At 46.5% G+C, this 26814-nt stretch overlaps 1 protein-coding gene across 4 annotated transcripts in view; it reads left to right on the top strand.

Annotated features, from left to right (window-relative positions):
* slit1a (slit homolog 1a (Drosophila)) overlaps positions 1-26814 on the top strand; it is a 79982-nt gene that overhangs the window by 1544 nt on the left and 51624 nt on the right. For all 4 annotated transcript variants that reach the window (XM_047602947.1, XM_047602949.1, XM_047602948.1 and 1 more), the window contains exons 2-4: positions 8789-8860; positions 11073-11144; positions 12582-12653. In XM_047602947.1, coding sequence (XP_047458903.1) covers positions 8789-8860; positions 11073-11144; positions 12582-12653 — 216 coding nt within the window. The remainder of the gene's footprint in view (positions 1-8788; positions 8861-11072; positions 11145-12581; positions 12654-26814) is intronic.

Here is a 26814-nt window from a genome sequence, read left to right on the forward strand (position 1 = left end):
GCAGGGGGAAATAGATTGTTCTATTTCAGCTTTTTAGAATATCAGCCGTGAATAAAACATGCGGTGGGAACGGAGGGGGAGAAAGCCTGTGTCAGAGGCAACGTTGGCATAGTGGGAGCTGGCTGCATATTTTATGCTTTTCATATTTAATTTCTAAGAACACCTTTTATCTCTTTTTTTTTTTTTTTGGCGTGGCGGCCTGCATGTTTTCGGTTCGCATACATGCACACGCGGGTTTAGCAGCGAACCGGAGAGGAAGCATGGTCATTTTGCGGTTTCCTTTTACATGAATGACCGTTCACACTAGAAATATCCCCCTGCCTCTTCGCTCAAGAGCACTTTTATGTTAAAAGTTGGTTTGTGCATTCACAGGTCATGCACGGCTGAGGGTTTGCATTGTCGCAGCATCCCCGGCTCTTCTTCAGCACGTCCAGCGCACTCAGGACGTCGCATTTTAAACACCACGCGTACAAAGGTCACGTGTAATTTATTCCTCGGTTGATTTCTTTTTTCCCCCTCTCCTTTTAGCGCGCGCGCACGTATAAGCCGCGTGTGTAGGTCAGGTAGAAGATAACCAGTCTCCGCTGAGAGGTTGCGATTAACAATGGAGGCTCTCCTCCTCCGTGGGCCGTTGTGTAGGGTGATTCATCAAGGTGATTGCGCAGATCAACACAGCACCGCCCGGCCTCACATGATGGTCCCATGTGGATAGCTAGATTTATGTGTATGTTTCTGGAAAATGTGTGTTTACGCGAATGAAACTGTGCAAGCGCCGCCGGGGTCAAAGATGAGTAATGAGTCTAAGTTTCTGTAATTGTTCTAGAAGTTGTGGCCCTTGACTTTTCTATAACAGATACATTTTGTTGTGGAAATGTTTAAAAGATATAATCAGAAAGACTTAGGGCGTGCTGCTGTGGAAAATGATGTTGCCCAACTTTAACGGATGGGGGAGATGTGGTGTTAGTGTGGGGAGGGTTCTGATAGAGAAAAGCCAGAAACGCACAAAAGATTGCGCTTCACTTCGCAGGGCCGGCCTGCCCGAATGCTCCTGCATCACTCCTTAGGCGCGTGCTCGCGCAATGCTTTTTGTGTGTGTCTGAGAACGGAGGGGGTTGGTTTTCGAAGGGAGCGCGTGTGTTTGTGGGGGGTGACAACGTGCGCGTGAAGGAGGCTGTTGAGACAGACAGCGGAATCCCATTTGCACTTGTCAGTGTGGGTTTGGATCAGGTCTGACCCCTGCGCTCCTCAGACCGGAGCCCGTAATGAGGCTGCGAGCTCCACGTGTTAAAATCACACCCTGTCGTGTACGGGCCACTGGCCGATCCCTCCCCCTCTGCTTCCTCCCTCGCGATCTGTTTTCTTGCCTCTCTTCTCTGTCTGTGAGCATTTTTTTTATTTATTTTGTTCATCCACCGTGGCAAAATATCAGCTGGTAATCACGCTGACACGCGGCTGAACTGAAAGAAAATCAGCACCTGCCTCCACGCTGATTAAAGTGGCAGACAGTAAAGGTTGTGAGCTTAAGCTTTTTGTTGGACAGGTATCAGCCCTTTTTTGTCTCCCTCTGGGTTTAAATTAAGTGTGTCTTGCCTGTGAATGAATTGATTTGATGAAGGGGAGGAGCTGTGTGTCTTTGTGAGCATGTGTGCCCTCATCTAATTGCAAAAAAAAAAAAAAAGCCAGAGCGCTGGTGACGTAGTTTCTGTGCCAGAAAATACCTTCTACTGAGACTGGGGGTGGAAGGGTGGTGGAAGGGTGGGGTGGGGTTACATGCTGGAGCTCTTCCAGAGTAGAAGAGGTGGAAGCTGCGCACCAAATTTGTGTGTATGTGTGTGTCTGCCGCGCACGCCTGCGAAAATCTGATGTTCACTCTTGTTTATTCATAAACTTGCGAATGTGGCTCCGTGTGTATGTGCCGAGAATAACCAATGTTAGATGAAAGCACATGAGGGATCGGAGCGGTTGAAGATGAGGGGATCCGTCGATTCGATAACCGTGTTTGTGTGTTTTGTGCATGGACGTGTGTGCGTGCATGTGTATGTGCATGTGCATGTGCATGTGCCAGGGAAGGCCTGCAGTGTTTTTGGCTCCAGTACATAGCTGATACTACTGACAGCTCACCAGCCACCTGATCCATAATTTACCCTGACAAGACTGAACACGGCCTGCCCACTACCTGCCAGCTCTGGCTCTGTGACCAAAGAGGAAATGGCAAGATGGGAAAAGACAAAAAAAAAATATGTTGAAGGGTGGAGTTGGATGGTCGAGAGCAGGATGAGAAGATCCATCAAGGCAAGACTGGCACAGCCACCGAAGTGGTAATGAAGGGATTACTGCACAGAGGAGCAAACAGAGCCGTAATTCAACCACGAGGCTAATGGATGAATAAACAACATTATGTTATTTATTATAAAGAGTGAAATAGCTCTAACCCTGAGGCAGACTGAGTTTCATTCAGCTCCTTTTTACACTCTAATATATCCATCCTCGTAGCTGGTAATCCCGTGAGGAGTGATAATGCCTGGAATGAAGATCATTCAGAGGATGTTTATGCACAGTGTAGCAATGTGAAATTACAGGCCAGGGACTCAGTCAGTTCAATTTACTGCCTGTGCTACAGTTATTTCCTTAGTACTGAATATTTAGTGAGCCTGTCCAGTGTGTGTTAATGTACAATACATTACAGTACAGTAGGATAGACGTTGCAGGTCCTTGTTCCTCCTATATTACCCCGTCCTGATGTGATTTCTCAGTTACCCTCAGCCAGCTTTTTTACATTTTACTTACTTGTGTGAGTGCTGAGTGGTGACTGATGGTGGATTACACACCACAGACCCACTAGTCTGCTCTCCGTATGAGCACAGCTACTTGGTGAAAGTGTTTAATTGCACCCAAGAGAGTTTAGAAATGACCCCATCAGTATAATGTGTATGTCTGTCCAAACCCACTCCGTACACTTTTTTTTTACATTTGTGTGCTGGACATGCGTGTATTTACTTCATACCCCCATCTAAGAGGGTCTGTATCTCAGCAGACCATGAAAATTGAATTTGGAGAATCCGACTAGATCACCTTTCACGTCTCAGAAGACTTGGAGTCTTTCCTTTTTAACACTCCGGACGAGCCAGTAGGGAGCTGGAGAGCGAAAGTGACTGACACTGAATAATGTGCGTGTTTAAATGCATGTCAGTGAACACTCCACTGACATTGTAGATGTACCTTCGTAATCCACATTTCACGCTAGTCAAGACGCTTATGTTCGGGATCGGCCTGACGTTGAGCAAATTGTCGGCGGCGTTCCAGCGTAAGATCTGTAACTGTTTGCGCACTGATCATATCAGTGTTGTTTCTGGACCCATGTTCATATATTTATCGAGTTAGTCATGAACAATTAATCAGGAAAAAAAAAAAAAATTACACAAATCAGTTATGCGCAAAGTTACACTTTAATCATAAAAGTCCTCATCTATTAACTGCATTATGTATAAAATATCCAATATCTAGGAGAACAGAGGCAAATCCGCCGATTTAAGCGTTGCAGATTAGTGAAAATTATTATCAAAGTGTTTCATACATTTTCCTTTGATGAATAATCTTTTAATGTGACATTATTATTTATTTATTTTGTTTTTTTGCAGTGGGGGGTTATCTTGTAACAGATTAACTAATCTCTTCAGGGCGGCTGATATCAGTGCGCTTAGTGGGGGAGAGAGTCGTACGCGGAGCAAGTCTTTATTCTGAGGGACAGATTGTAACACACATGCAACACCCATAAAAGAAAAGAAAAGTTGCGCGGCAGATGTTTTACACTCCGTAATCAAAGTGCTCATTCATACAGACGAAATGCCTTCGTATGGGACGCAAAGCCACAACAGAACCTCAGAGCCTGTCGCTGAACAAACTACAGTTACAGTATAAGCCATGAAAGACCCTTCAGTCTCTGCTTCTACTACAGCCCCGTGTGTGTTCCTTTTCCAGCCTGTGGCAGTAACACACATCGGAACAGATGTTTAATTGATTCACTTCAGCTTATGTGTGTGTGTGTGTGAGACAGAGAGAAAGAGTCACAAGTCAGTGTTTGATCACAAAGTGTTTTTTTGTACTTGCTTCTCTTGTCTTTTCTCCGGCCCTTTCTTCCTCGCTATCTGTTCGGTTTTCGCTTAGAGCAGCATCTGCTACATGAGGAAAAAACAACCCCTCTTTATCTCCTTGTCAAGGTTGTTGTTGTTGTAGTGCGAAGGCCAACTCCAAGCAGCGAAACACGGATGCTTGGGTTTGGTTGTTTAAAGTGTGTGAGAGAGGCTCTTAAGGAGGGTGCATGAGACTCCGCGCTGGTCAAGTCTCTGTGAAGGATCTGTGTGTGTGTGTGTGTGTGAGTGAGATCTGCTTGATGTTTAACTTTCCTATCAGTAATCTGGCTCCTGAGGCCTGACTGAGCAGAATGAAAAGTGTAAATAGCCCTTGAGGAGCCCGGGAGCCGGGAAAACGCTCTCAGACGGTCTTTACGCGCTGCGCACACTCATACTGACACACACGCGCGCACACTAAAAACGTACAGTGGAGGGCCTAAACTGCTTGTCTGAAAGCCACATTTCAATGGAGAGGGAATGTTTTGTTCAAGCTGAGCAGAAATCCGACCTCTTAGTGTGGATAGAAGTGTTCCAGTTGGGTTTAAGAGTGTGTTATTTTGGTCGTAGTGGTCTGCTTTCTTTCTGTCTCTCCTTCTTCCTCACTCACTTGCTTCTTCCAATTGCTACCAACTGATTCCATAGCCCATTTGACCAACTAGTATGTAGGTCACTTTCTCCCACTGAGGACTCGTCTCTCCGTTGACGTTTCCCAGACAGCCCGTCAGCTCTTCACAGCTCCTCGGCGACTCGCAACACTCCACCACGCTGCTTCACACCGTCGCTTTCAGACAGCTAACAACGCTGTCAGGGTGGCTCTCCCTTCTTCCTGTCTCTCCGTGACTCTGTCGTCTCCCCCACTTTTCTCTCCACCTGCACGCTTCACGGCTGTCACGTCCATATGCCGTCAAGTCTGCAGGAGGAGGAACGCTTTGCTACTTCACAGCTTCCCAACCTGTGCAGTTCATTCATTAGGGAGAGCGCTCGCTCGTCTGGTCAGATAGCATGCCAGCGTGCGACTGTGGTTAATGAGCATCAGCGCTTTGGGATGTAGAGCCTCAGGTTTCTGGTCTTCGCATCGTTTCCACGGGGAGGAGTTTGGACGGCGCGGTGCAAATGATCCTCAATCAGCTGGTTTCTGTTTTCCCTGCCAGGCTAAAGCTGTTCAGGACAAATGGTCCTGCGGCGCCTACGGCAGCGATGCAGAATGACGGCAAAGCAAAAAATAAGCACCTTGATGAAGCAATTTGAGTCGATATTCTGAGGCGGAGAAATGTGTTTGCTTCAGTCAAACTCTTGACTTTTGACCTTGTTTAGGGTTCAGTCCGTGTGAACTTTGACCTGCAAGATAAGCAAAGCTCCAGTGTGATGATTCCAGGTAAACAATCATCATGTCAGTGCCTCAGTTTGTTTGTGCATGTCTAACTCCACCCTGACAGAAAATCAGCAGCCGTACTGAGCACACTGCACACACTTGTACACGGCAGAAGTGTCGCAGCAGTTCATTTAATCTGTTAAAGCAGACTCCATGATAAAACCAGTGAGATCCACAAAGTCAGAATGGATTTGTTTAGCATCTTGTCCCTCATTATTCTACAAGAAAACACTGTCCCTCTGCACCTTCATTTGCAGATCTGTAGCGTTTCCGCACAAATTAATAATCTTGGTGAAAGTCTTTACAGTCAACAGCAGTTCATCTCGTGATCATGATGTTCTTTGGCCAGCTCCGAGCACAAGTGCCCTTTACCCGGGCCAGTCTGTGTGCCTCAATACATTTTTTTTTTATCCATTTTTAGGTCTTTGCATATGTGCCTAAGAGACAGCACATGCCTCAGTGAGCCACTGTGCTTGCTTGTCGTCCCTCCAGTCTCGGCCTCTTGTCTCATGCGATGCCGCTCAATTCAAAACAGGTCCACACCAGCCTCAGCGGCGGGACCCCGGCACCTGGCAGAAATAAACGTAATGAGTTTTTCAGAATTGTAGCGCTGCTCGGAGCCCCTTTGAATTATAGAGATGTGGAGCGGCGGAGCATAGCCGCGGCGCGTCCACTCGAGGGATGGTGCACCAGGAAATACTGTCAGGCATCTATCAGCTTGGGACGGAAGATGGAGGGGGATTAGATAGTGATGTCATAAATCCACTTTCTCCCCAGGAAGTGTGTCAGCAAAGGGAATTCTTGCAGAGTTTCCAGAGGATGGAATGGATGTGACTGAAGGAGTTGGAGGTGGAAATCCTCTGCTGCAGGAACTCGGAATGATACCTAATAATTTTCAGCTTCTAAAGTAATGCTGTGGTACCGTAATGTGAAAACCTGCACAAAGTCAGTATTACAAAACATCTGTCTATGCTGTTGTGCCAGAAGCCCTTACTTAGCCCTCTTTGACCAGAATACAAAGAAAAGAACAGTGACTAACAAATACCTAATAAACACCAGATGAATGGACACCATATAATATGAAGTTTAAATAATAAGTTTAAATGTAGAGTTGAAAACTGCTGAAGGTGCATCCTCTGCTGTGTTTGTGTGGGTGCATTCACATGAAAACGTACTTCTCAGACTAGACTGATGTGAATCCCACTCACTTTCCATCAACCAGAGCAACGGCGCATCCTTGCAGTCCGCAAAGTTTTCCCATAGACAAAATACTCCCTTGGATCGGGGGCGTCCCAACATCTGCGCAGCACTATACTTGAATTATATTCTCTCATCATAAAGCTCAGTGTCCATTTTATTACGATCATTTAACATTTTTTTTTCGTGTGTGCAAAAAAACATTGGGGCAGGAAAATCTCAGAGCAGTTTATGTTTGCTGCTGTGTGCAGCTTTGAACTGCAGAGAGTCATGCCAGCACTGTATGCGCGGAAACAGTCTTCAGTCCCTGAAGAAGATGAGCTACAGCAGGAACATTATTACCCCAAGACCTTTTTTTTCTCACCTCAAGGACTTTGTAGTACTTTGTGCGGTTGGTGTTGCAAAATGCCAGCGGAAAAGGTCAGAATATGTCATTAACAGTATGGATCCACGGATTTATCTCGCTGAGTAGGTACATCAGAGGCTGCTGGTGGCATTTGAGCACTGCCTTAAATGCCACCGCTTTACAGAACAGGTGCATGCATTAAGATGACACTTAAAGCACCATTTCATACTGTCTCCAGGACGCTACGCGCCTGAGAGGTGTTGCGTAACGGCTCTGATAGGTGAACTGTTGGGCGCGTGCAGAAGCGATGGCATGCTTATTATTTCAGGGCAAAGCAAGACCCCAGTGCTGGAGGAGAAAGTTGCGGCTCGAGTTGTTTATGTGTGAGTCATTTTTCCACACATTCCCCCTGACATCCCTCACTTCAACCGTCTCCCTTCCCCTTCCCCGTCTCCCGTCTTTCTCCCTTCCTCGCGTCCTCCGGGTGTCATCAGTAATGACCACCCTGAAGATAAGACATTGGGGATCTAGAACAGCGCGTGGGTGTATGTGCGTATCTGCGTAAGCACCTGTAATGAGCACCACATGCGTGTGTATCGGAGCCCAGGCTAATGAAGCCCAGTCCATTATTTATTTTCCCGTGGCCCTGTCGCTTGGCCTGTCGACGCACCTGTGTACACACACGCACACGCACCATCTGTCTATAATGACCGTTCTCGTTCGTACTGCATAGCGCTACAGTCCCTCGAGTGGTCATTAGACGAGAAAGCGAGAGAGTGGCTGAAAGAGAGAGACCAGTGCTTTCAGTGTAGCTTTGGAAGCTGTTTTTTTGTTTTTGGTCTTTGGGAAGGAAAGTGCATTAGAGCAGAGAAACTGTGTGTTTTGATTTCTCTAACCACTTCAGGGGCTTGTGCGGTTTGTGCGCTGAGCTGGCTTCATTGTCCCTTTGTCAATAAAATACAACACCAGCCTTTTTTATCAGATGAATTAACCAAAAAACGCTGCTTGTGCCACAGTCTTTTTCAGGTTTTTACTCTTAAGCTTGCACTAAACTTCGGTATCAACCACTAGAATACAAAACATTTTAAAATCTCTCTTTCAATTAATTTGCTTCTCCCTTTTTTTCTTTTCCTTTCTTTTTTTTTTTTACAGCGGTGGCCAGGTCTCAGCAGGGAGGCTGCTACCATTATATACACAGCACTTAGCTTTCTGGCCTTGTGGCCCTACCCAAATCCCCACTGCTGGCTTCTGCTAATCCCCACCAATTGTGGAAGGACATGGCAGACAGAGCGAGGTGGGAGGGGGTGGTGGGGCTGGTAGGAGAGGGCTGGGATAGAAAGACAAACAGGCAGCTCAAATGTGGCTTCCATTTTAATGGGACTTCTTAATATCTCCCAGTGGACGTAGAGCTGAGCGTGAACTTCCCCTTAGCACAAACCGTTCTGTTTCTACCCAGCAATATATGTTACATTCAACATCTCATCAATTTGCACTTCATAGAAATGCCAGCCTTTCAGCATACATTATAGCCCGAATATGTACACAGTGTGTGTGTGTGTGTGTGTGTGTGTGTGTGTGTGTGTGTGTGTGTGTTGCAAAGCTGCACCTGAGATTTTAACATGGGTATCAATATACAAAGAGGCCCCCACAGCGCTGTCTGCGCCGTGAGTCACCGGGCTGAACAGGCCCAGTGGGAGAACAAATATTAATTATTAATTCATGTTTGCGTGTTTCTTTTCGCAGGGAGCTGAATGGGAATAACCTCACACGCGTCACCAAGAGTGACTTTGCTGGACTGAAGTACCTCAGAGTTCTGTAAGTACTTCCTTCATGTTCAAGTTTTTTTTTTAGACAAGTTAGCTGAACGTGCGTCTGCGGAGCACGTCGGTGTCTGAGCTTATCTTTTCACACGCATCCGAGCTTTGCCTAACCTTGCAGCATCCAGTCGTACGGACTTCCTCTTCAAATTAGCATAAACCCAGAGAAATGGCAACGCTTTCATCAAGAGTCCTACTCCAAAGTACATTAAGCCGCTGAGTGACTGCAGCTGCTGATGTAACAGACTTCTCTCTCGCTGTGTTCCACCGGTTGCCGTTGCACTTAATGTCCCCTGGACGTGCACGCTCTCGATCGCTCTCTCTCTGTTCCCACGCATCAACATGTAATGTGCACACAACACGACCTTAAGTCCTGAATAGCTCTCAGCGCAGTTAACGCACTCAGGTGAAGTCAGCGACTCCCCTCTCCGGTGAAATTAGGTAATAAAATAGTTGTAAAAGTGTCCACATGTGTACGCGTGCGTGCGCGCACAATTGTGAGTGGTGCCATAGGTGTTAGAAGCGCTGCTGGAGGGGAAGCTGCGTATACCCGAACATGTTTTAAATGTAACGCGAGCTGAGCATAATTCCTACCACCCCAGCAAAGCCCGACTGTTTTCAAGCCCCGTCGTTGCTCGCCCGTCCCCCTGTCCTCCCCTTCTTCTCCCAGCCTCAGCTCGTTCGCATCCGTATCTGCACCGCCTTCCACGTGGAGGTTAAATGCCTACATGTCGCCAGCTTGTCACTGGCAAGTACGAAGGAAACAGCCCCTTGCTCGGGTACTGATTGCAAAACTTCCCCTTGCTGTAAAGTCTCTAATTTTCCTCATACCTCCATGGCTGTGCTTACAGTACATGTAACACATACTACTCACTTATTTAAATGGCCAACCATATACGTAACGCATGACTGACAGGTGCACAAAATGCCTGTGTGTGTGTGCAACCAGAAAAAAAAAAGAAGTCTGGCTGTGTGTTGCTTCTGTGTGGCACAGCAGTAAGACTAACAGCGAGTTGACCTCTGATCCCGCTGACCCCTGAGCAACCCTCCAAAGGAAAAAAACAACAAAAACGGCAACAGAGGTTTATCTTTACAGTCAGCTGCCACCTATTCTGTCACTCTAAAATCAACACAGCTGATTTACTTCCATTAATTTAGCGCCGTGTGCTCGGCTCTGCCGAACCAGCAATGTGTGTTTGTACGTCTGTGAGAAAAAAAACAATAAAAGAACAATTGGTAGGAAAAAAAATAATAATAAAAAAATGAAACATATCAAAAATTGAAGGCTACGTGCCCACAGGCAGTCTGTCTAAAAAAAAAAAAAGTTTTCTCAATTCAAAAAGCACTCATGGCAATTTTTTTCCCCACTTCCATCTAAATTCATGAGAAAGAGATCTGAGGTGAATTGAACTTTTCTGCCCATGTTTATGGAGTGCGAACAGTGATTAGCATTTATATTTGATGGAGAGGAAGCCCAGATTGCTGAGTTGCAGCGTGGCGTGGCTTCACAGGAGACATTAGAGGTCGCCTTCAACACAGAACAGTTGTATATGTAATGAAGGAAAGCTCTTGTTGCTTCTAAAGCCGCTGGACACTTTTCGCTCCTTCCTGACTTTGTGTTATTGTAACACTTCCAAGCTGTAACGCTTTTTGTGTGTGTGTGTGTGTGCGCGTTAGCCTTGGCAGCGTAGGTGAGGAAAGGAAAGGATGTGGCTCGGCTTGTGTGCACGTATTCTGCTGTACGTGTGCATCCGTGTTTGTTTGTGTATGACTAATACACTTGATGTATGGCCTTAAGCTCTGACACTGGCTGGTAATCCTGAGCTTTCCCCTGATTGTGCAAGTTGCAAAAACCTTGGAGCACACCTCACACATTCTGACCCCCTGCCTACTTTTCACCTCGCCTCCGCCCAGCTGCACCCAGTGGACCACACCAGAGCCCAGATCCACACTTTCTGAGCCACCTTGGAAACTTTCCTGGCTGCTACCGCTGCTTCTCTTGCCAAGATTCCACACTATGCCCCCAGTCCACACGAGTGCCCTGTGTATATCTGTGAGAGAGAGAAGTGTTGAATACACCGCAGCCAGCTTAAATATCCATACTCCAAGATGTCTTGCCACCCAAAGGCCCATAAACTTTGTCAAAGCCGTAGTGACTGTCTGCAAACTTGTACAAAAGTCAAAGTTTCTCCTCTTGTCACTTTCCACAGGCAGCTGATGGAGAATCAGATCACTGTGATCGAGCGTGGAGCTTTTGATGACATGAAGGAGCTGGAGAGACTGTGAGTACCACTAGAGGCTTAACGCGCTTTGATTTCTTTTCAAAACTTGAACTTAAAAAGAAAATCCCACCCTTCTATCCGTTTCAGTGCTTGTATTAGTTGAGAGTAATGAGAATAACAGGAGGGACCGGTTGTAAATGGTGTATCAAGTGTGAGGCACTTCCCTGCCATTCCATTGTGGTTGGATGGTGCTGAGAGGGTACCGTGTGGGCTGGGAGAAATTTTTTATTAGCTTAGTCTGACAGGAATGCCCTCAGTGGGATGTGTGGGCTTAAAAGGCCTCCCCCACCGCAGACCCTGGCTCATCTGGACAGCACCAGGCCCCCTCAACAGCTTGTAAACCGCCTGGGATAACACACAAACAAACACAATCAACCACACCTCAGCGGCCTCATTATTAAATCAATAGTGCTACTCACATGGAAACATGCACAGCAGATGACTTTATGGACATGGGCTGTCATGCTGACATCGCGGTTAACTCATGAAAGTCTTTCCCCCGATCTGAAACCCACATTAACAATCTACATTACCAAACTGGAGGCCACGCACCGCTCGCATTCCCTCCTCCTCCGAACCCACCCATCCCAAATTTTTGGGTAGACGTTTCCATGTGCCAGACCAATGTGGAAATTAAGTGGCTCATTTCTGTAATGTTTAAAAGCCACTAACCCAACAGCAGGTACAGTTCAGTTCACCATTAAATCTACATGTCAGCTGGCCGGGCCCTCTTCTTAATGTATACACGAATGGCACAGCTCCCAACATCTGTCTGGACGTGTCTGAAGGCATGGCAGCGGCCTGCCTTTCAGATTTGCAGCCGCGCCGTGCCACAGCCACTGCATTCACTCCCATGTGCCTCCAATGGGCCATTCAGAAAAGAGAGAGTTGTGGTTTCCAACAGATTAGCAACAGTCTGTTCCTCATTGACTTAACTGTTGTATTTGCATAAAGGCTGCCAGTCTTGGATGTTAGTTGTTTGACATGGAGTCGGTTGCCAACCACTACTCCTGTCGGCGCTTCCTCGGCCTTGAACAGGCTCAACCTTTTCTCTTAATTTTATTTGGGAACATCTTGTTTTGATAGATCGCAGATAAAATGTGTACATCCTCATACGACTGGTGGATGTAATTCACTTGTTCAAATGTTTCCTGGGAAAAAAGTCGGCGTGACACAAGATTCCACGAGGTGCAGCGTTGTAATTTAGCTGTGCAGAGATAATTTACGGCAGTGTCTCAGACTAGCGGTTTAATTCCCCTGAACTTTCAGTTGGATATTTATGTGACATCCAGAGCACACTGAAACACAATAGCCTGTGGCTAAGCTGATCCTACAGCAGCTAGGAGAAATTATTCACAGCCTACACACTCATGGATATGCACACACACACACACACGCACTAACTCAATGGCTGATCGTACGCTTTCCCTGCCGCAGGCGACTGAACCGTAATCAACTGCAGCAGCTTCCTGAGTTGCTCTTTCAGAAGAACCCTGCCCTGTCTCGACTGTAAGTACATTCACTTTTTTTGTCTCAGTTCAGTTGACTTACTTTTTCTACTCTCAAGCAACTCCAACTTTGTCTTCTTCTTCTTCTTCTTCTTCTTCTTCTTCTTTATTATTATTATGCAAGCCCCCAGTATTGCTTAGAGATTAATCCAGGCTTTGGTTTGATTTGGTTTAAACACAATTACAGAATGATTAAGATTCAATTGGACTTGCTGGAATGGACTTAGAGACTCATTCAGAGTTATTAATGTGTCAACTCGTATTGTCTGTGAGCCAAAATGAATTGGATGAGTGGAAATCTGAGTTCTTTGCACATCGTCGCGTCTCCGTGCCAAGTCATCTGCAGTTTCTTTGTGTTGGTGTGTCCACTGGTGACAGGGAGCTGATGTAGCATTAGTACTTGAGCTCAGCTCCAGGGGAAATGATGCCTGTGTTTCTTAATGAGATTGTTTCAGGTCAAATCCTCCGTGCTCACTCTGACAGTCGACTCCACCTCATATGAATAGAATGTGCCATCGCAGTTTTATTCTTGTTGAGACCAATCCTATATTGTCACACACCCACACATCCTTCCACTCGTGCACCTCATACAGTCACACAATCCCACAGTAAGCCTTAACTTTTATTCCCGTCTGCAACAGGACCTGGTGTTTTGGTCTTCGGGATAATCAGTGTCCCCGTCGCTGTCTGATCATTTCGGCCCCCATTATTCCAGTTCGGATTACCTGGAGCATCTGGGAATAATGAAACAGTGGGACATGGAAAAATCATTTCCCTCGCTTCTATCCACACAAAGTGGTACTGCTAACCCGTGGTCCCGGCCTCAGCCCTCCGTCTGTTTATTTTGCGTTTGATCTTTAACACCATCTTGAATCTATCTGTCACTTCCTTGCAACTATCTCCCCATGTCACCTATCATTAAGCCAAAACCAGCCCATGTGGCTTTGGGGCAAAGCCTCGTCCTTTAGGGCAAGGTTGGCCTTTTTCTGCGGCTTCCTAACACTGAGCAGCACTGAGTTGTTTGTCTCGCTGGAGAAGGCGCAGAGCCGACCGAGGCCTCCCAGACCAGCGCACGGCCTTGAACAAGTGTGATTAGTCCATCTGGAGCAGCGGGCTCTGCCAACAGCCAGAGGATTGTGCTAACACAGCTCCTCTGCTTCCTTCAATCTAACTTCATGGTCATTATTCTAAATCTTGCGCTGGCTCTTATGCCATGCTCTGGAGAATGAGACTTTGTTTAACATTGCCTAATCGATTCGCTATGTGTCTGTGTATACACTCATTTGCTCTTTATCCTTGGCTGGATAAAGGAGAAACGTAATTGACCTCGAAGCTTTTCAGGTGTGGAAATGCCACACTTCTTCTTCTTTTCTTTTTTTTTTTAAACACTTAAAACAAATGAACGCTTCCCGGTCGTGCAATCGATAATAACGCACAATAATCTCCATGCTGCCTGTGTTTGACTGACGGATACTTTGTTGCGAAAGGCTTCTGGCGCTTGTTAAAAATTAGGGCTGGTTGTAGCGCGGGATTAGGAACAGCAGTTGAAGACAAAGGTTTCTCCTAAGGTGTTTTTCTGCTCCTGAGTGGTGTGTCTGGGCCACACCGCGGGTTCTGGTTGCAGTCTGATGTGGTTAGGTTACAGGCTTGTCTCGCTCCCGCCAGCAGCTTTTAATGGACTTAAAAGGTCCTCATCTCCCAGAGGAAGACTTGCGCCGCTTTTTCATGTGCACATTTGTGCGTGTGTCTGAGGAACGACAGAGAGTGTGTGAGAGAGAGAGAGAGACAGATGGAGAAGGACAGTCTATGGTTGCAGATGTATTTTCTGTGTGTGTCTTTGCACTTGCTCAAAGAGCTCACTGGGACTTGTTAGGGTCTGCCTTTATGATCCTAACAGAGAGGTTAATGTGAAAGCCCGCTGCCCTCAGGTGGATCACTAACCCAGATGGTTTCTCTTCTCTTGGAAGAAGGATTAATTGCCCCCTCCCCCCCAACGCCACCCTTTTCTACACTCTTATACACTCATGCTGTCTGTCTCATCCACTCCCCTCTTTTTTTTTTTTTTTTTACCTCTTTTCTCTGATTCTGGTGCGAGGGTTTCCGGGAAAACGTGTTTAACAAAGTGACTATTTTGTCGTGGACGTCCCGCTGAGAGGACAAACAGAGCGAAGGGCAAAGGGGATGGAGGAGCGAGGGACAGGAGATGAGATCGTTGCTCTCATTAAACTTTAGAGGAAAAGCTGCCGGGTTAATAAAAGGCTGCTGGTTAAATGAGCGGTGGAGTGTTGTGTTGTGGGGAGTTTTTAAACACTTGATCCCATGCAGTCATTAAGCTAATGGGGTAATGAGTTTTCACTACAAAGGCAAGATGGGAATTAATGCAGGCGCTCTAGCTGGAACACTTTTTGATTCTGAAGAAGGGCTTGACTAAATCAGAGAACCCTAATTCATATTTAGAAATAATTGGTTATTATCTCCTGCACAAATTCAGCCGAAACTTCAAACTCATTTGCAAAATGAACAAAACGCAGTGTGTACACAACTGTTTAACACAGATCACGTCTTTCGCTTCCTTGAGATTCGACGTCTTTATCTACGCCCCGCACTCCCCCTGTCTCTTCCCATGCCAGGGAGATACCAGAGACGCTGATGAATGCCAGGCAGAGGAAAGAAAATTGGAATTGATTAGGGATGATTAGAGATGGTTAGAGTTAGTTAAAGCCACCTGTGATTGATGGCAGCGACGAGAAGGCATGGGAGCGGTGGCGCGGAGGTGAGAGCGGCCGCGCTGAACGCCGGTGAACAATAACAGCGAAAAATAGAGCTGCATTCATCACTGTTAACGACCTGTTGCCCCGGCCCCACCACCCTTGACTTTTCCTTATTCCACTTCCACTGACTGCGCTTCAGATCTGTAATCTACTCATCCGTGTTTGTAATTAGCGTCTTTTCGCTGTGGGAGAGCGGGAAGAGGGGAGGGCCGCGGCGTGGAGGCCTAGGTGAGCGGAGCTGGAGGAGTGCAGAGCAGTTAGCCTGATAGCTGGCCCCGGGGAACAGCATCTGGTTTGGGCTCAGGATGGGGGTTTGGCTGGAGGAGGAGGCAAAGGGGGGTATTTTGCGGTTTTTCATTACCGTGTTGCCGTCTCGCTGCCACAAACAAACACCGGCAACTGCGCGGGCTTGTTCGAAGGGGTGTTTCTGTCATTAACGGCCGACGTGCTGAACATGACGTGATCGGGTGAGGGGATGGTTAGGCAAGGTTTTCCCTTGTGTGTATCTCCCCCCGGGGGGGCATGGAGGAGGGGGAGGTTGAGAAGGGAGGGTGTGGTAGTACCTGCTCTACAGGGGAGCAGAGGAAACCCTGGCAAAAGGTTTTAGAGAGGGCGTGTCTCATCTTTCAATATCAGGTTAGCGCCTGGCAACTGGGTACCTCAGTGTACACAAACCCTAAACACACGCTGAAATACTGCAGGGGACACGCAGGCGTATGCACACGCCCACACACACACACACCCACGCATAAGCGAAAGAGAAAAGAGAGGGAAAATGTAAATAACACTAATTAGATACAAACACACACGGAATAACGCTATAATTACATCTCTGTGTGCTAATGTGTGGATGGCATGCACACACGAGGGATTACGTTCTTTATATGGCTTTGACTGTAGATAAAAGAGCTGCTCCAACTATGTGTTGATGCAGCGCTGCCTCTTCTGTGTTTGCGTTGGAGGGATGCTCTGTTTTCTGTTTGTTGACGGCTTGATGCTTAGGGAACGGTAGCTCGGTGTGAGAAGAAAGAATTGTTTGGTGGAAGGAGGAGGTCTAGAATAAATAATGTGCACTATCATTAAACCTATAAATCATCTCCCTGTCACCGTATTCTCACTCGCCGAGGACTTCGTTAACCTTCAGCATGCAGCGTTTCTCCCTTTTCATTTGCTTCACGACTTGAAAGCTCGCCGGCGTTCCAGTGAGTTTTTGTGCCGCAAAGCAAATTAACTGTTTTGGCTTTTGGCTTTTCGTACATGACTGCATGAAAGACGGATGTGAATGCTTTTTTTTTTTTTTTTTTCCCTCCCCTCATAACTGTTTCTAAGTGCTATGTGTGCGTCTGTGCATGCATGTGTGTGTTCATCTGGCAGCCTGTTAATGCTCCGAGCTGGTCTTGTCGTTTCCTTCTCTTTGTCCCTGCTGATGAATGACCTGCTAGGTCTCTCTCTGTCGTTCCCTCGGAGGACTGTTTGGGCCCCCGCTTGGCAGCAGTCCCCATGGCAACCCATCTTCATCGGGAGGTTTCTGTGCCATCAGTAGCAGACATCCTGATTTCTTGACTGTGGTTTGTCTGACACTAAGTAAACACGGACAGACTTCAGTGAGCTGAGCTAACTTCAGGCAGACTGAAAGCCGAATAGCTGCATGCACAAAAATGGAAACTTTACTTCCAGCATCTACTCAGATTCTTCTTGTTTGAGTCATTTGGATATTTGTAATCCACGTGTCACTCAAAAGTCCGTGTTCGGGGCTAAATTTGTTTGAAATCATGTAACACAGATTCTGTTTCTGTAAAGAAGCGTCACCATCTAAACAAATGAATCCATTTGCTCTTGGGAGAGTGCACGGTTGAGTAAATGAAGCGAAAGTCTCTCATTTGGATGGAATTACAAACTTAGGAGATGTTAGGCTGGAGTTTTTTTTTTTTTTAGGATTGTAAGTGTTGGGTAAGTTACTTCGAAACATAATGCATTACTTATTACTTTTTTATTTACTGTAATTTCAAAGTAATTAGTTATATACATTATAATATTGCTGTCTTTGAATTCTTTGATTTTTTTTCTCCTTTGCTAACCATCAATTTGTATAAAAACACACAATTAATTTATCAATTCTGGGTTTAAAATCCATTGTAACATATTTGTACCAAGAAAAGTATTACTATTATTATTTTTGTAATGCCTCACATTGCTGTGTTACAGCAAAAAGTAATGCATTACAGTAATTGCCTTACTCTTGTAACGCGTTACTCCCGACACTGATTGCAGAATACCTGATCTGCATGGCAGTCGACCAAAGAAATACCAGGCCGGCCTTAACTCCTTGCCCCTGCCCCTCTTCCTGCCCCTGTCCTTGTCAGCTGGTAAAAGTGGCTTTTATGGCTTGTCACTGTTTTCTTTACGAGTCGGACCGTGTGTGAGAGAGAAATGCAGACCAAACCATGTGAGGGGAGCGGAAGCCAAAAGGGGGTAATTTAAAAACCACTCTGCCATCTGAAATATTCACAACCGCACAGCACAAGGAGCGAGGGAGAAAGAGGGGACAGAAAAGCAGACGGGGGAAGAACGAAGTTAAAGAGGAGGGACATGGAGACGGTCAGAGGTGCAAAGAGAGACGAGCGGAGATGGGGCAAGGGCCGGAGAGAAATGGCGGTGTTTATATTTACTAACAATTCTGTGTCCTTCCTCATGACTAATTGAAGAGATGGATTGAGGCTGGTTAAATATTCACACTAAAGCGCGGGGATGTCGGCGTGTCCTGTGTGTCCGTCGTTGTCTGGCACATACACACTCATGCCGCCTCTGATGCTCTAAATATTCGAACAAACAAACAAACAGGCGGGGACGAGTTCTTCCACGCTGACCGTCCCGGTCTTGAGCGCGTGCATGCGTGTGTGTGTATGTGTGCGCGCGTGCATGTACGTCTTCTCGTTGGGGACTGTCCTGGTCATTATGAATTGATACGGCATGAATAAGACATCACAGTGTGGTCTAGATCCGTCATGAGTATACACACACAGGGATTTCACTTGCGGAGCTGCTGAAAGAGGCCTCCTCCTCCTCCTCCTCCTCCGCCCTGCGCCGCTGCCGCTAGTTTGCCTCTGTGACGGCTGTCTTTGCATGGTCCAGATTGGAATTGACACACTTGGGAGAAAAGGCTACCCTCATGTCCTCACACATACACACACACACACGCACAGACAAACACACACTTAATCCCTGCAATCTCAAAGCAGGGGTTTGAGGAATGCTGCAGTCCCGTTCCAGGAATAACAACCAGTGCTTGTAGGGTTGTTCTGCTTGTCTGTGTATGAACGCAAGCTTAGTGGTCGTGTGTGTGTGTGTGTGTGTGTGTGCATAGTGGTTCTATACAGTCAGGCAGCATGGAGTATGAGCGTAGCTATCGGAATGAGAAACCCAGCTCATTCATCACGGCCGTAATAGAGTGCAATCGCCCTGCGATGGGTGTTTCCCTCACTCAGTGCATCTGTCCATCTCGTTTCGGTTCATTTCGAGATCTGGGGTTTCGATCAACACTATCTGCTCTGGATCATCGCGTGGAAGTGGCGTGTGTGAGGGGCTTAGTCGGAGGACTACAGTATGTTTTGTGTAATCTCTAGTTATGAGCTGTTAGGGTCTGGTCTTGAGACTCTGGAGCTCAGTGTTGGACGTGACCCAAGCAGACCCAAACACAACCTCTCATCCCGTGGGTGGGGAGAGGGGGCGAGAGGGGCTTTCGAAAAGCCTTCCCAACATCCTGTCGCCCGACGCTCACACTCAGAGAGCCCACACGCGTACAGTAAATGATTGTTCCAGCCCTATCCTGTGGCCTCGGGCTCTGTCTCTGATTCTGAGATTTAAAAAAAGAACAAACAAACAAACTGCAGGGCAAATTATGTCTTCACAGACATACACACACACATAGGCATGCACACACACACACACACAATCACACGAATGCCACTGCACACATTGCTTTACCCGCCTCCTGCTGATGTGCTGCTGTAGCAACCGAAGCTCCGCAGGGCCGGGACTCGGGCTGTTTACCTTCTCCGAGCAAGCGGAAGACGCGCAGAGAAAGAAAAAGTTGGGAGGTGAAAAAGTTCAAAAAGAGCCTCATATTTTCTGAATGAAATCTGATCCAATAGCTTGGGAAAGTGTGGTGTAATGGATGGAAAGAGATTTTGGGATTTTTAGTTGTGTGTGTGTGTATGTATAATTATGGGCTTTGGATGCATCCCTTTATCCTCTGGAAGGAGAGTCTCGGTTGAACTCCTTCCTCTTCCCTCTGGCTATATTTCTGTGTCTGTGTGTGTGTGTGTGTCTGTGCGTGTGTGTGTATGTGTACTGTGGGCTGTGTCTCCTCTCTGTCTGTAGTAAGGAGGTCCATTCTTAGGCTTTTAAACTTAACACACCTTCAGGCCTTTTGTTCTTGAGACTCCACAGGCTACAGAGCTGCTGCTGCTACTAAGTCACTCAGAAAAGATGGTGTTTTGTGTGGCTTGAGGTTATTGAGGTGAGGATGTTGCGGGTTAATGGTGAAAAGAAGCAGACTTGTGACTACAGGTCTTTTTTTCCTTTTTTTTTTGTCAATCTGAGCTGAGTAAGACCTTTTTTGTCCCAGTGAGGCTGTAGTTTGTTCTTTCTGGTCTTTCTGTGAGATGTCCTTGAGAAAACTTTATTCCTAAAACACAAAGATCAGCCACAACATTAAGTCCACTGACAGGTCAAGTAGATGACATTGACCATCTTGTGACAATACAATGTTCTGCTGGGAAACTTTTGGACCTGGCATTCATTTTTGATGTTACTTAGACATGTACCACCCACCTAGACCAGACCAGGCACCCCCACCCCATAGTAATGACACTCCTTGATGGCAGCAGCCATCCCCAGCAGGATGCAAACACAAACACACAAAAACGGTTTTAGTACAACGTAGGGTTAGGGTTAGGATTAGGGTTAGGCATCAAATTCACTAGATCCCAAACTGAAGAAGAATCTGTGAGATACACTGGAACAAGTCTGATCCACAGAGGTCCCTCCAATCAACACATAAGACCCAAAGGCTCACACTAACAACATTCTGTTAACACACACCACAGGACACCCTCAGTAGGTCCATGTCCATTCTCTGATGAGTCACAACTGACCTACACAATATACAGTAAGTAGTCATACCTGATCAGGGTTCATTTTTATCGAGTTTGAGTTCTTTGAGTTGTCTACTACTTCTTCAAATACAAAACTGGCAACAAAACATTATATCAAAATTGAACCTACTTTATGTTTTGGTTATTTTTTCTACTGTATTACTGGTTGGCATAGCTAGCCAACTTCCCACACTGAAGGAAAAGTGTGGTTTTGTTTTTCTTTTCTTTTCTTTTCTTTTCTTTTCTTTTCTTTTCTTTTCTTTTCTTTTCTTTTCTTTTCTTTTCTTTTCTTTTCATTTCTTTTCTTTCACTTTAATTTGCTCTTCTTTGCACTATATGTACCATACTATTTTTTTTATACTATTTTCTCCATCAGATACGTCCAAATACTATATTATACGTTCCTAAATTTAATAGTTTTCACTTATTGTATAAATAAGGAATATAAAAACTGTATGGAATGTATTTCTAGCGTCCAAACCACTTACACACAGTGCAATGAACCTATTATTATTATTACAATAGAACATGGTCCATCTGGTCCAACACACATCCAACACCCAGATCGACATCATATCAACTTTCAGGCAAACAACTGCTACTTTGAGTCATGAAAACACTCGAGTCGACCTTTTTCCCCCTTATTTGGAGATTCATAGTAATGAGTTATGGGCACATGTAAACATTCTCTGTGTGACTGGTGGAAAATGACAAACATGCGCGGCACCTGGGAAGTGAAGTTTAAACACGACATCGTTCAACTGTTTCGAATGCCGAATCCAACCAGAACCTTCTGCCGTGTGCCTCTGCGCTCTCTCCGGCTTTCCCGGTAAACAAAAGACACTTGTCTGCTTAGGTAAGTGGACAGCCTGCATTCCAGTAAAAAGACATATTGAGCAGTGTGGTGGCTGTGAGCGTAGCAAAGAGGAAAAATCTGAATTCCAGTACAAATGCCTATCTGTTTCCAATATTGGCTCCCTCTCACAATACTTTCCCACTGGCATCACAGCATGGAGCCGTGATCCCATTAGCCTCAGAGTGTATGTGTATTATTATTGTGGATATATATGTTGTTGTTTTTGGGTGAGAAACTGTATGATGTTCTGTGCATGGGGTGTCTTTCCTCCTCAGCTTCGTACAGTTTAACAGGAAATCGCTGGGGGATGGAATTGATTCTCCTTCCCTGCAGTTTCGGCTAGACGTGTACACACACACACACATGCACACGCGCTCGCCCGCCCTGCCCCACCCAAACAAAGCTTTCAGAAATGAGTGTTACATCTGAGATGCAGCCAGACCTTTGTGTGTTTACCTGCTTGGCAGTCGCACCAATCTCACACCTCAGAGGGAGCGAAGAGGAGGAAAGAGACAGAGTATTGATTGAAAAGGAGGGAGTCGCCGAGACATGGAGAGCAGAGAGGATGAAAGAGAGACAAAGATGGAGCAGGATGGAGAGGAGTATGAAACACCTTTTGCAATCATTTCATTTTATAGATATAATATTTTATATTGGATTCCTTATTTTCATAAAGTTTTATTTATTTTCCTCCCTCCTGAACTTTTTTTTTTTTTAAATTTTGGATAGTTTAAAGTCCTTTCCTCCCAAATCCAGTGTACTGCTGCAATTCAACCGAGCAAAAAGACAGACAATGAAAGGAGTGGAAAGAGGCTAAAATAAGTTAGAGGGCAATAGGAGGAACTGAAAGTGACAGCCGGTGCCTGGGAAGCAATAACTAGTGCGGGGATAGAGTAAGTGGGGTCGACAGATAAAGTGAAAGAGGGAAGAAGGGGCACAGAGAAGAAAGATTGGCCTCATCTGTGGACTTTGAAAGGATTCTCATCTCTTCTCATCTGTGTGGCTGTTCTGGGAGACAGAGGAGGAGAGGGAGCCAGGGGCACCTGCAGAGGAGCATTAGCCAAAAGCCCCATTATCACTTCAAAGCTGGACTCTGCTGGAGGAGGCCTGAGTGACACTGGGGCCCTGCAGAGGATGAAACAGTGCACAGAGATAGGAGCAGGAGGCCTCCTCCCTCGGCCAGTTTCCCCCTCTCTATCATCCCCTCTTCTCCTTTTACTGTACCTCACTTCCTCCATGTCATCCACCTTGTCCTTTACCTTCCTTATCGCTTTCCATTCCTCCCCCTCTGTTATTTCCTCCCTATGCCTTATCTGTATCTTTAACACCTGGCTGCTCGGATGGCAAGCCCTATGCGAGATCTCTTCCTCGCTACCCTTTCCCTCCTGGCTGGATTTCTCCATCTTCCCTGGCTTATAAAAGGCCCGGGGAGGGGAGGCCCTGATGAGCCTCAGGCTGTGGTAATGAGCTTGCAGACCCTTTCATGTGGAGATCAAGCCAACGGCTGGAGGGGGGTGTTGTTGGTGCTGGTGTTAGTGAAGTGGATATTAACTGCACAGGGCTGTGGCTTGTAGAGTAAAAGAGAGTAGTGGGTCAAGCTAACCCGGACCAGACCTGGAGATGTTCCCATGAAGTCAAGAGTGTCCAAAGGCAGGCATGGAGACACGCACTACTGTCAGAGAGCGGGGTGAATCATGGTAGTCTGTGTAAATTATAGCATTCCTCTGTCCAATACATTATCCCCCCCTCCCAGACCTTTACTGATATTTACAGGCTACAAAAGGTCAGATACTTAAGGCAGGGCAACAGCATAAGCCAGAAAGCAATAGCGAACACACAGGCAACATTTTCTGTTGCCACTCCCTGCTTTCTCTGTGTCAACACTTCATAAATTTTCCATGTAAATAAGTCTAGGGAATAGAAATATATTTGAACAAGGTCGGAGGCTCTTTGACCCAAAACTCCTTAAATTCTTCTTCCCTGACCCATCATGTCCCTCCACCCATGGATGCCCAGCCACAAACAATTACTGCACCCTCATCCCGACATGTTCATCGAGCCCACAGACAGGGGTCACTTCTGTCTCGTCGATTACGGCCGCCATGTTTCACGTGCGGTTGTAGGTGATGAATAATTTTTATCCAGGCTGTCGCACGTCATCAAATATTAAGAAAAGCGCATCTGTCTCGCGTTTTCCGTTTTCACCTTGCAGTGGCTCCAAACAGCAGCAATTAGCAAATATGTTCGGTTTCGTGCGACACAAATAAAGATGCTGTTTGTGTGTACACCGGGTAGCAGGGAGGAAACGTCCAGGTTCCACTTCATAAAGCCGCTGTAAAAGAGAGGAGGCCATTCAAGACGAACAAAGAGTTTTCACATGAACAAGCTAACAGACTGGTGACCAACCTCCCTCCGCACTTCCTCAACACTCATTTTACCCAATTTATTTCCTCCCTCTTTCTTTACCTCCCCCTCGCTCAGCACTTCCTTGCTCTGTCTCCCGTTAATAATCGAGAAACTTTTGTTTGGGTTTGCAGATTTCACGGCGGTATCAGTGTCAGAGACCTCTCGTCTGTTTTGCCGTCAGAAATGGGAGATAGCGGCAGAAGTCCAATTAAGCATTTATGTCTCATAAATATTTCGGTGAAATCATTACAGCTTGAGCCAGTCATCTAGGCGGCTGTTATTTCCCGCATCCCTTTGTCTTTTTATAGTGTAGCTCCTAATAGTTTCTATGGAGACTGAATTGGCAGAGCGCTGTTATGCTGCATTGGGCCCCTCGGCGATCTCACCCTCACTCACCTTCCTACCTGTGTTTCTGGATATAGAAAGCTGAAAGATGGTGATACATCTGCGTTAACACCCTCGCTGCTCTAAGGGCAGAGAGAGACGAGGAACTGTTAAAAGTTTGTTTCGCGGCACAAGTAAAGTCAGAGCTTCGGGATGTCAGTGTTAACAGTCAGGTTAGTTAAAAGTCTCCCAGGCTGGCTGTGAGGAAGTCGTCAGAGCGCTGTCAGACCTGTGTAAGTCTGCACAGAGACAAAGACATTATGTATTTTTTCTTGCTTTTATTTTGCTTTCCTGTTTTTACTCCCAACCTCCTGTCATACTGAAGATTTGAGTAAAAAAAAAAAAAAAAAAGACAGAACTAGATGATTTGTTTATTTTTTCCCCCTCAAGTTGTTAGAAGTAGCTGAGACGTCCAGCGGGGTTAGAGAAGCACTGCCTTGTTTCCCAGGCAGGCACCCTCTTTGTGACATGGTTAAAGATGTGTCCTAACACCATTCCCATCACCCCTACTCCCCTCCTCTCCCCACCTTGGCTCCCATCCCTCCATCCCTCCCTCCATCTCTGCAGAATAGCCTGCCCTTTGCTCAAGCCATTCCGTCTCCTTGGAGCTCATTGTTCCCTGGTTGCTAGGCGATGGCTGGGGCCTCATTTGGTCACCTTGGATACAGGGGGGAGCCTGGGTATTTGGTGAGGGGTCAGGGCTGACAGAGGTGACGTGAAGGTGTGTGTGCATGCGTGCGACTGCGAGGTTGTGTGAACGAGATGCGTGTGTGTGTGCGTGCATGTTTGTGTGAGTGTGTGTGTTTGGTTAAGGGTCAGGCGTGACAGCGCCGCTACAATAGGGTGGGGTGTGACCAACCCCTCCTTCGCTATTTATTAGCCTATTCAATCACCCACTCCCCTGCTCCAAGCCAGGCTGGGCCAGGAGGCAGCCGGGCTGTCAGTCAGCATGGAGGGGGAGGGGCAGAGAGGGCATCCCAGAAAACATAATTAATGTGTAACACAAGAGCTGCTGTATCGCTCTATAGAGGAAATTAAAGAAACAAGCGGCCACTGCAACCGCAATTACGCCACTCTGAATAGGCCACTGTCTTTGAGTTGTCAGGGCTGTTTCAGGCCCTCACACCTGCTCTCTCTTTCATCTCTCACCCTTTCCTCACTCTCTCTCTCTCCCTCTTTCTGTCTTTCTTCCTTTTCTTCTAAACTGTGAGTTTCCCTCATTCTGCAAAACACACGCCAGGGGAGACCCTCTTTGTCCGTCGGCCTCCTGAATTCCGATCCTCAATCGTCAAGCTAGCTGCGGCTGGCCAGTCTTGGAGGGCCCTGGAGTGGCTTTCATAAACCGCCACAAAAACGCGCGCGCACACATACAAAACCTATGCGATTGTTGCCGAGGCTTGAGCACTCATCGAGTGAGTGGAAGTGGTGAAATGAGCAAAACGCGGAGAAACGGTTTTAGAGAAGCGGCTCTTATTCAAATGAGGCCCATTCTCATCTCTATTCCTGTCCGTCTTCCTCTACCTCTGTCTCTCTGTGTGCTTCCACGTTATTGTCTAAATAGCGCAGTGATTAGCTGCAGATACCGGCTCTCTAATATCATTATGCTTTGCTTTGCTTTGCTTTGCATCCCTGGGCCCTTAGAGGAAAGCCGTCAACGAGGGTTTTACCCCTAAATTAAACTTTATTAAGAATGACTCACCGCCAGTGTTATGCGAGTGTGAGTCATCAGTGTGTGTTTTATTTAACTTCTTAGCCACAGGCAAGCATTTCCCCTTCCCTCTATCTCATTCTTTTTATCTCTATTTTTATCTGCATAAAAAGTGTGCATCCATTGCCTGTTTTGTCCCAGCAGGAATGTGAGTAGCAACAAGCTAGCGCCCAGAATGGATTTTGCAAAGCATCGCAGAAAAAGTCTGCGGTTGCCGTGCAAAAAGTATTCCCTTGGGAATCCACTTTACTCCGCCAGCGTCTGCGTGTGTGTGTTCCAAAACCAACCGTGGGGTGAAAATCGTTGCAAATTACCAGCTAAATGACTGCCTTGTGTTCTCATCACTCTTAATGAGCCAGAAGGAATGCGATGTCCTCACCTGAGCTGTAACTGATAGCAGATATACGGAGGATCCGACATGTCAGTGCAAAAGGAAATGAGCCTGGCACTGCGGAGGGCATACCTGAACTGAGTGGCAAGGGTGTGTCTGGCCTCTCAGGGTTCACCGCTCTGACAAAACCACAGTGGTAATGCAGCAGAAAATGGCTCCAGAAACTGGCATGTGACCTCGGAATCAGTATGACACTGGGAAAGTCGGTCGTGCTTGTTTTTCTGAGCCTCACGCAGTTTCCGGAAGAGTCATTAGAAAATCATTGAGTGAGTGAGCAGGGATTCATATTCATGGTATTCATCAAAACAAGTTATTGAAAGCAGCCAGCGCATTCATTTAGTGGCTCGGCTGAATTCATCCGTTGGACTTCATTGATGTGGTGTTGACCCCGGACCACGGCGTGCACTGCCGTCAGTGTGGCTTTGTTAGCAGTGCGGTAACCTTTCTTTGTGCCCGTGTTTGGGCCAGTAACCTTGCTTTGTGTTGCCGT

The sequence above is a fragment of the Mugil cephalus genome, chromosome 13 (assembly GCF_022458985.1).
Source record: "Mugil cephalus isolate CIBA_MC_2020 chromosome 13, CIBA_Mcephalus_1.1, whole genome shotgun sequence".
In the NCBI taxonomy this organism is placed as follows: Eukaryota; Metazoa; Chordata; class Actinopteri; order Mugiliformes; family Mugilidae; genus Mugil; species Mugil cephalus.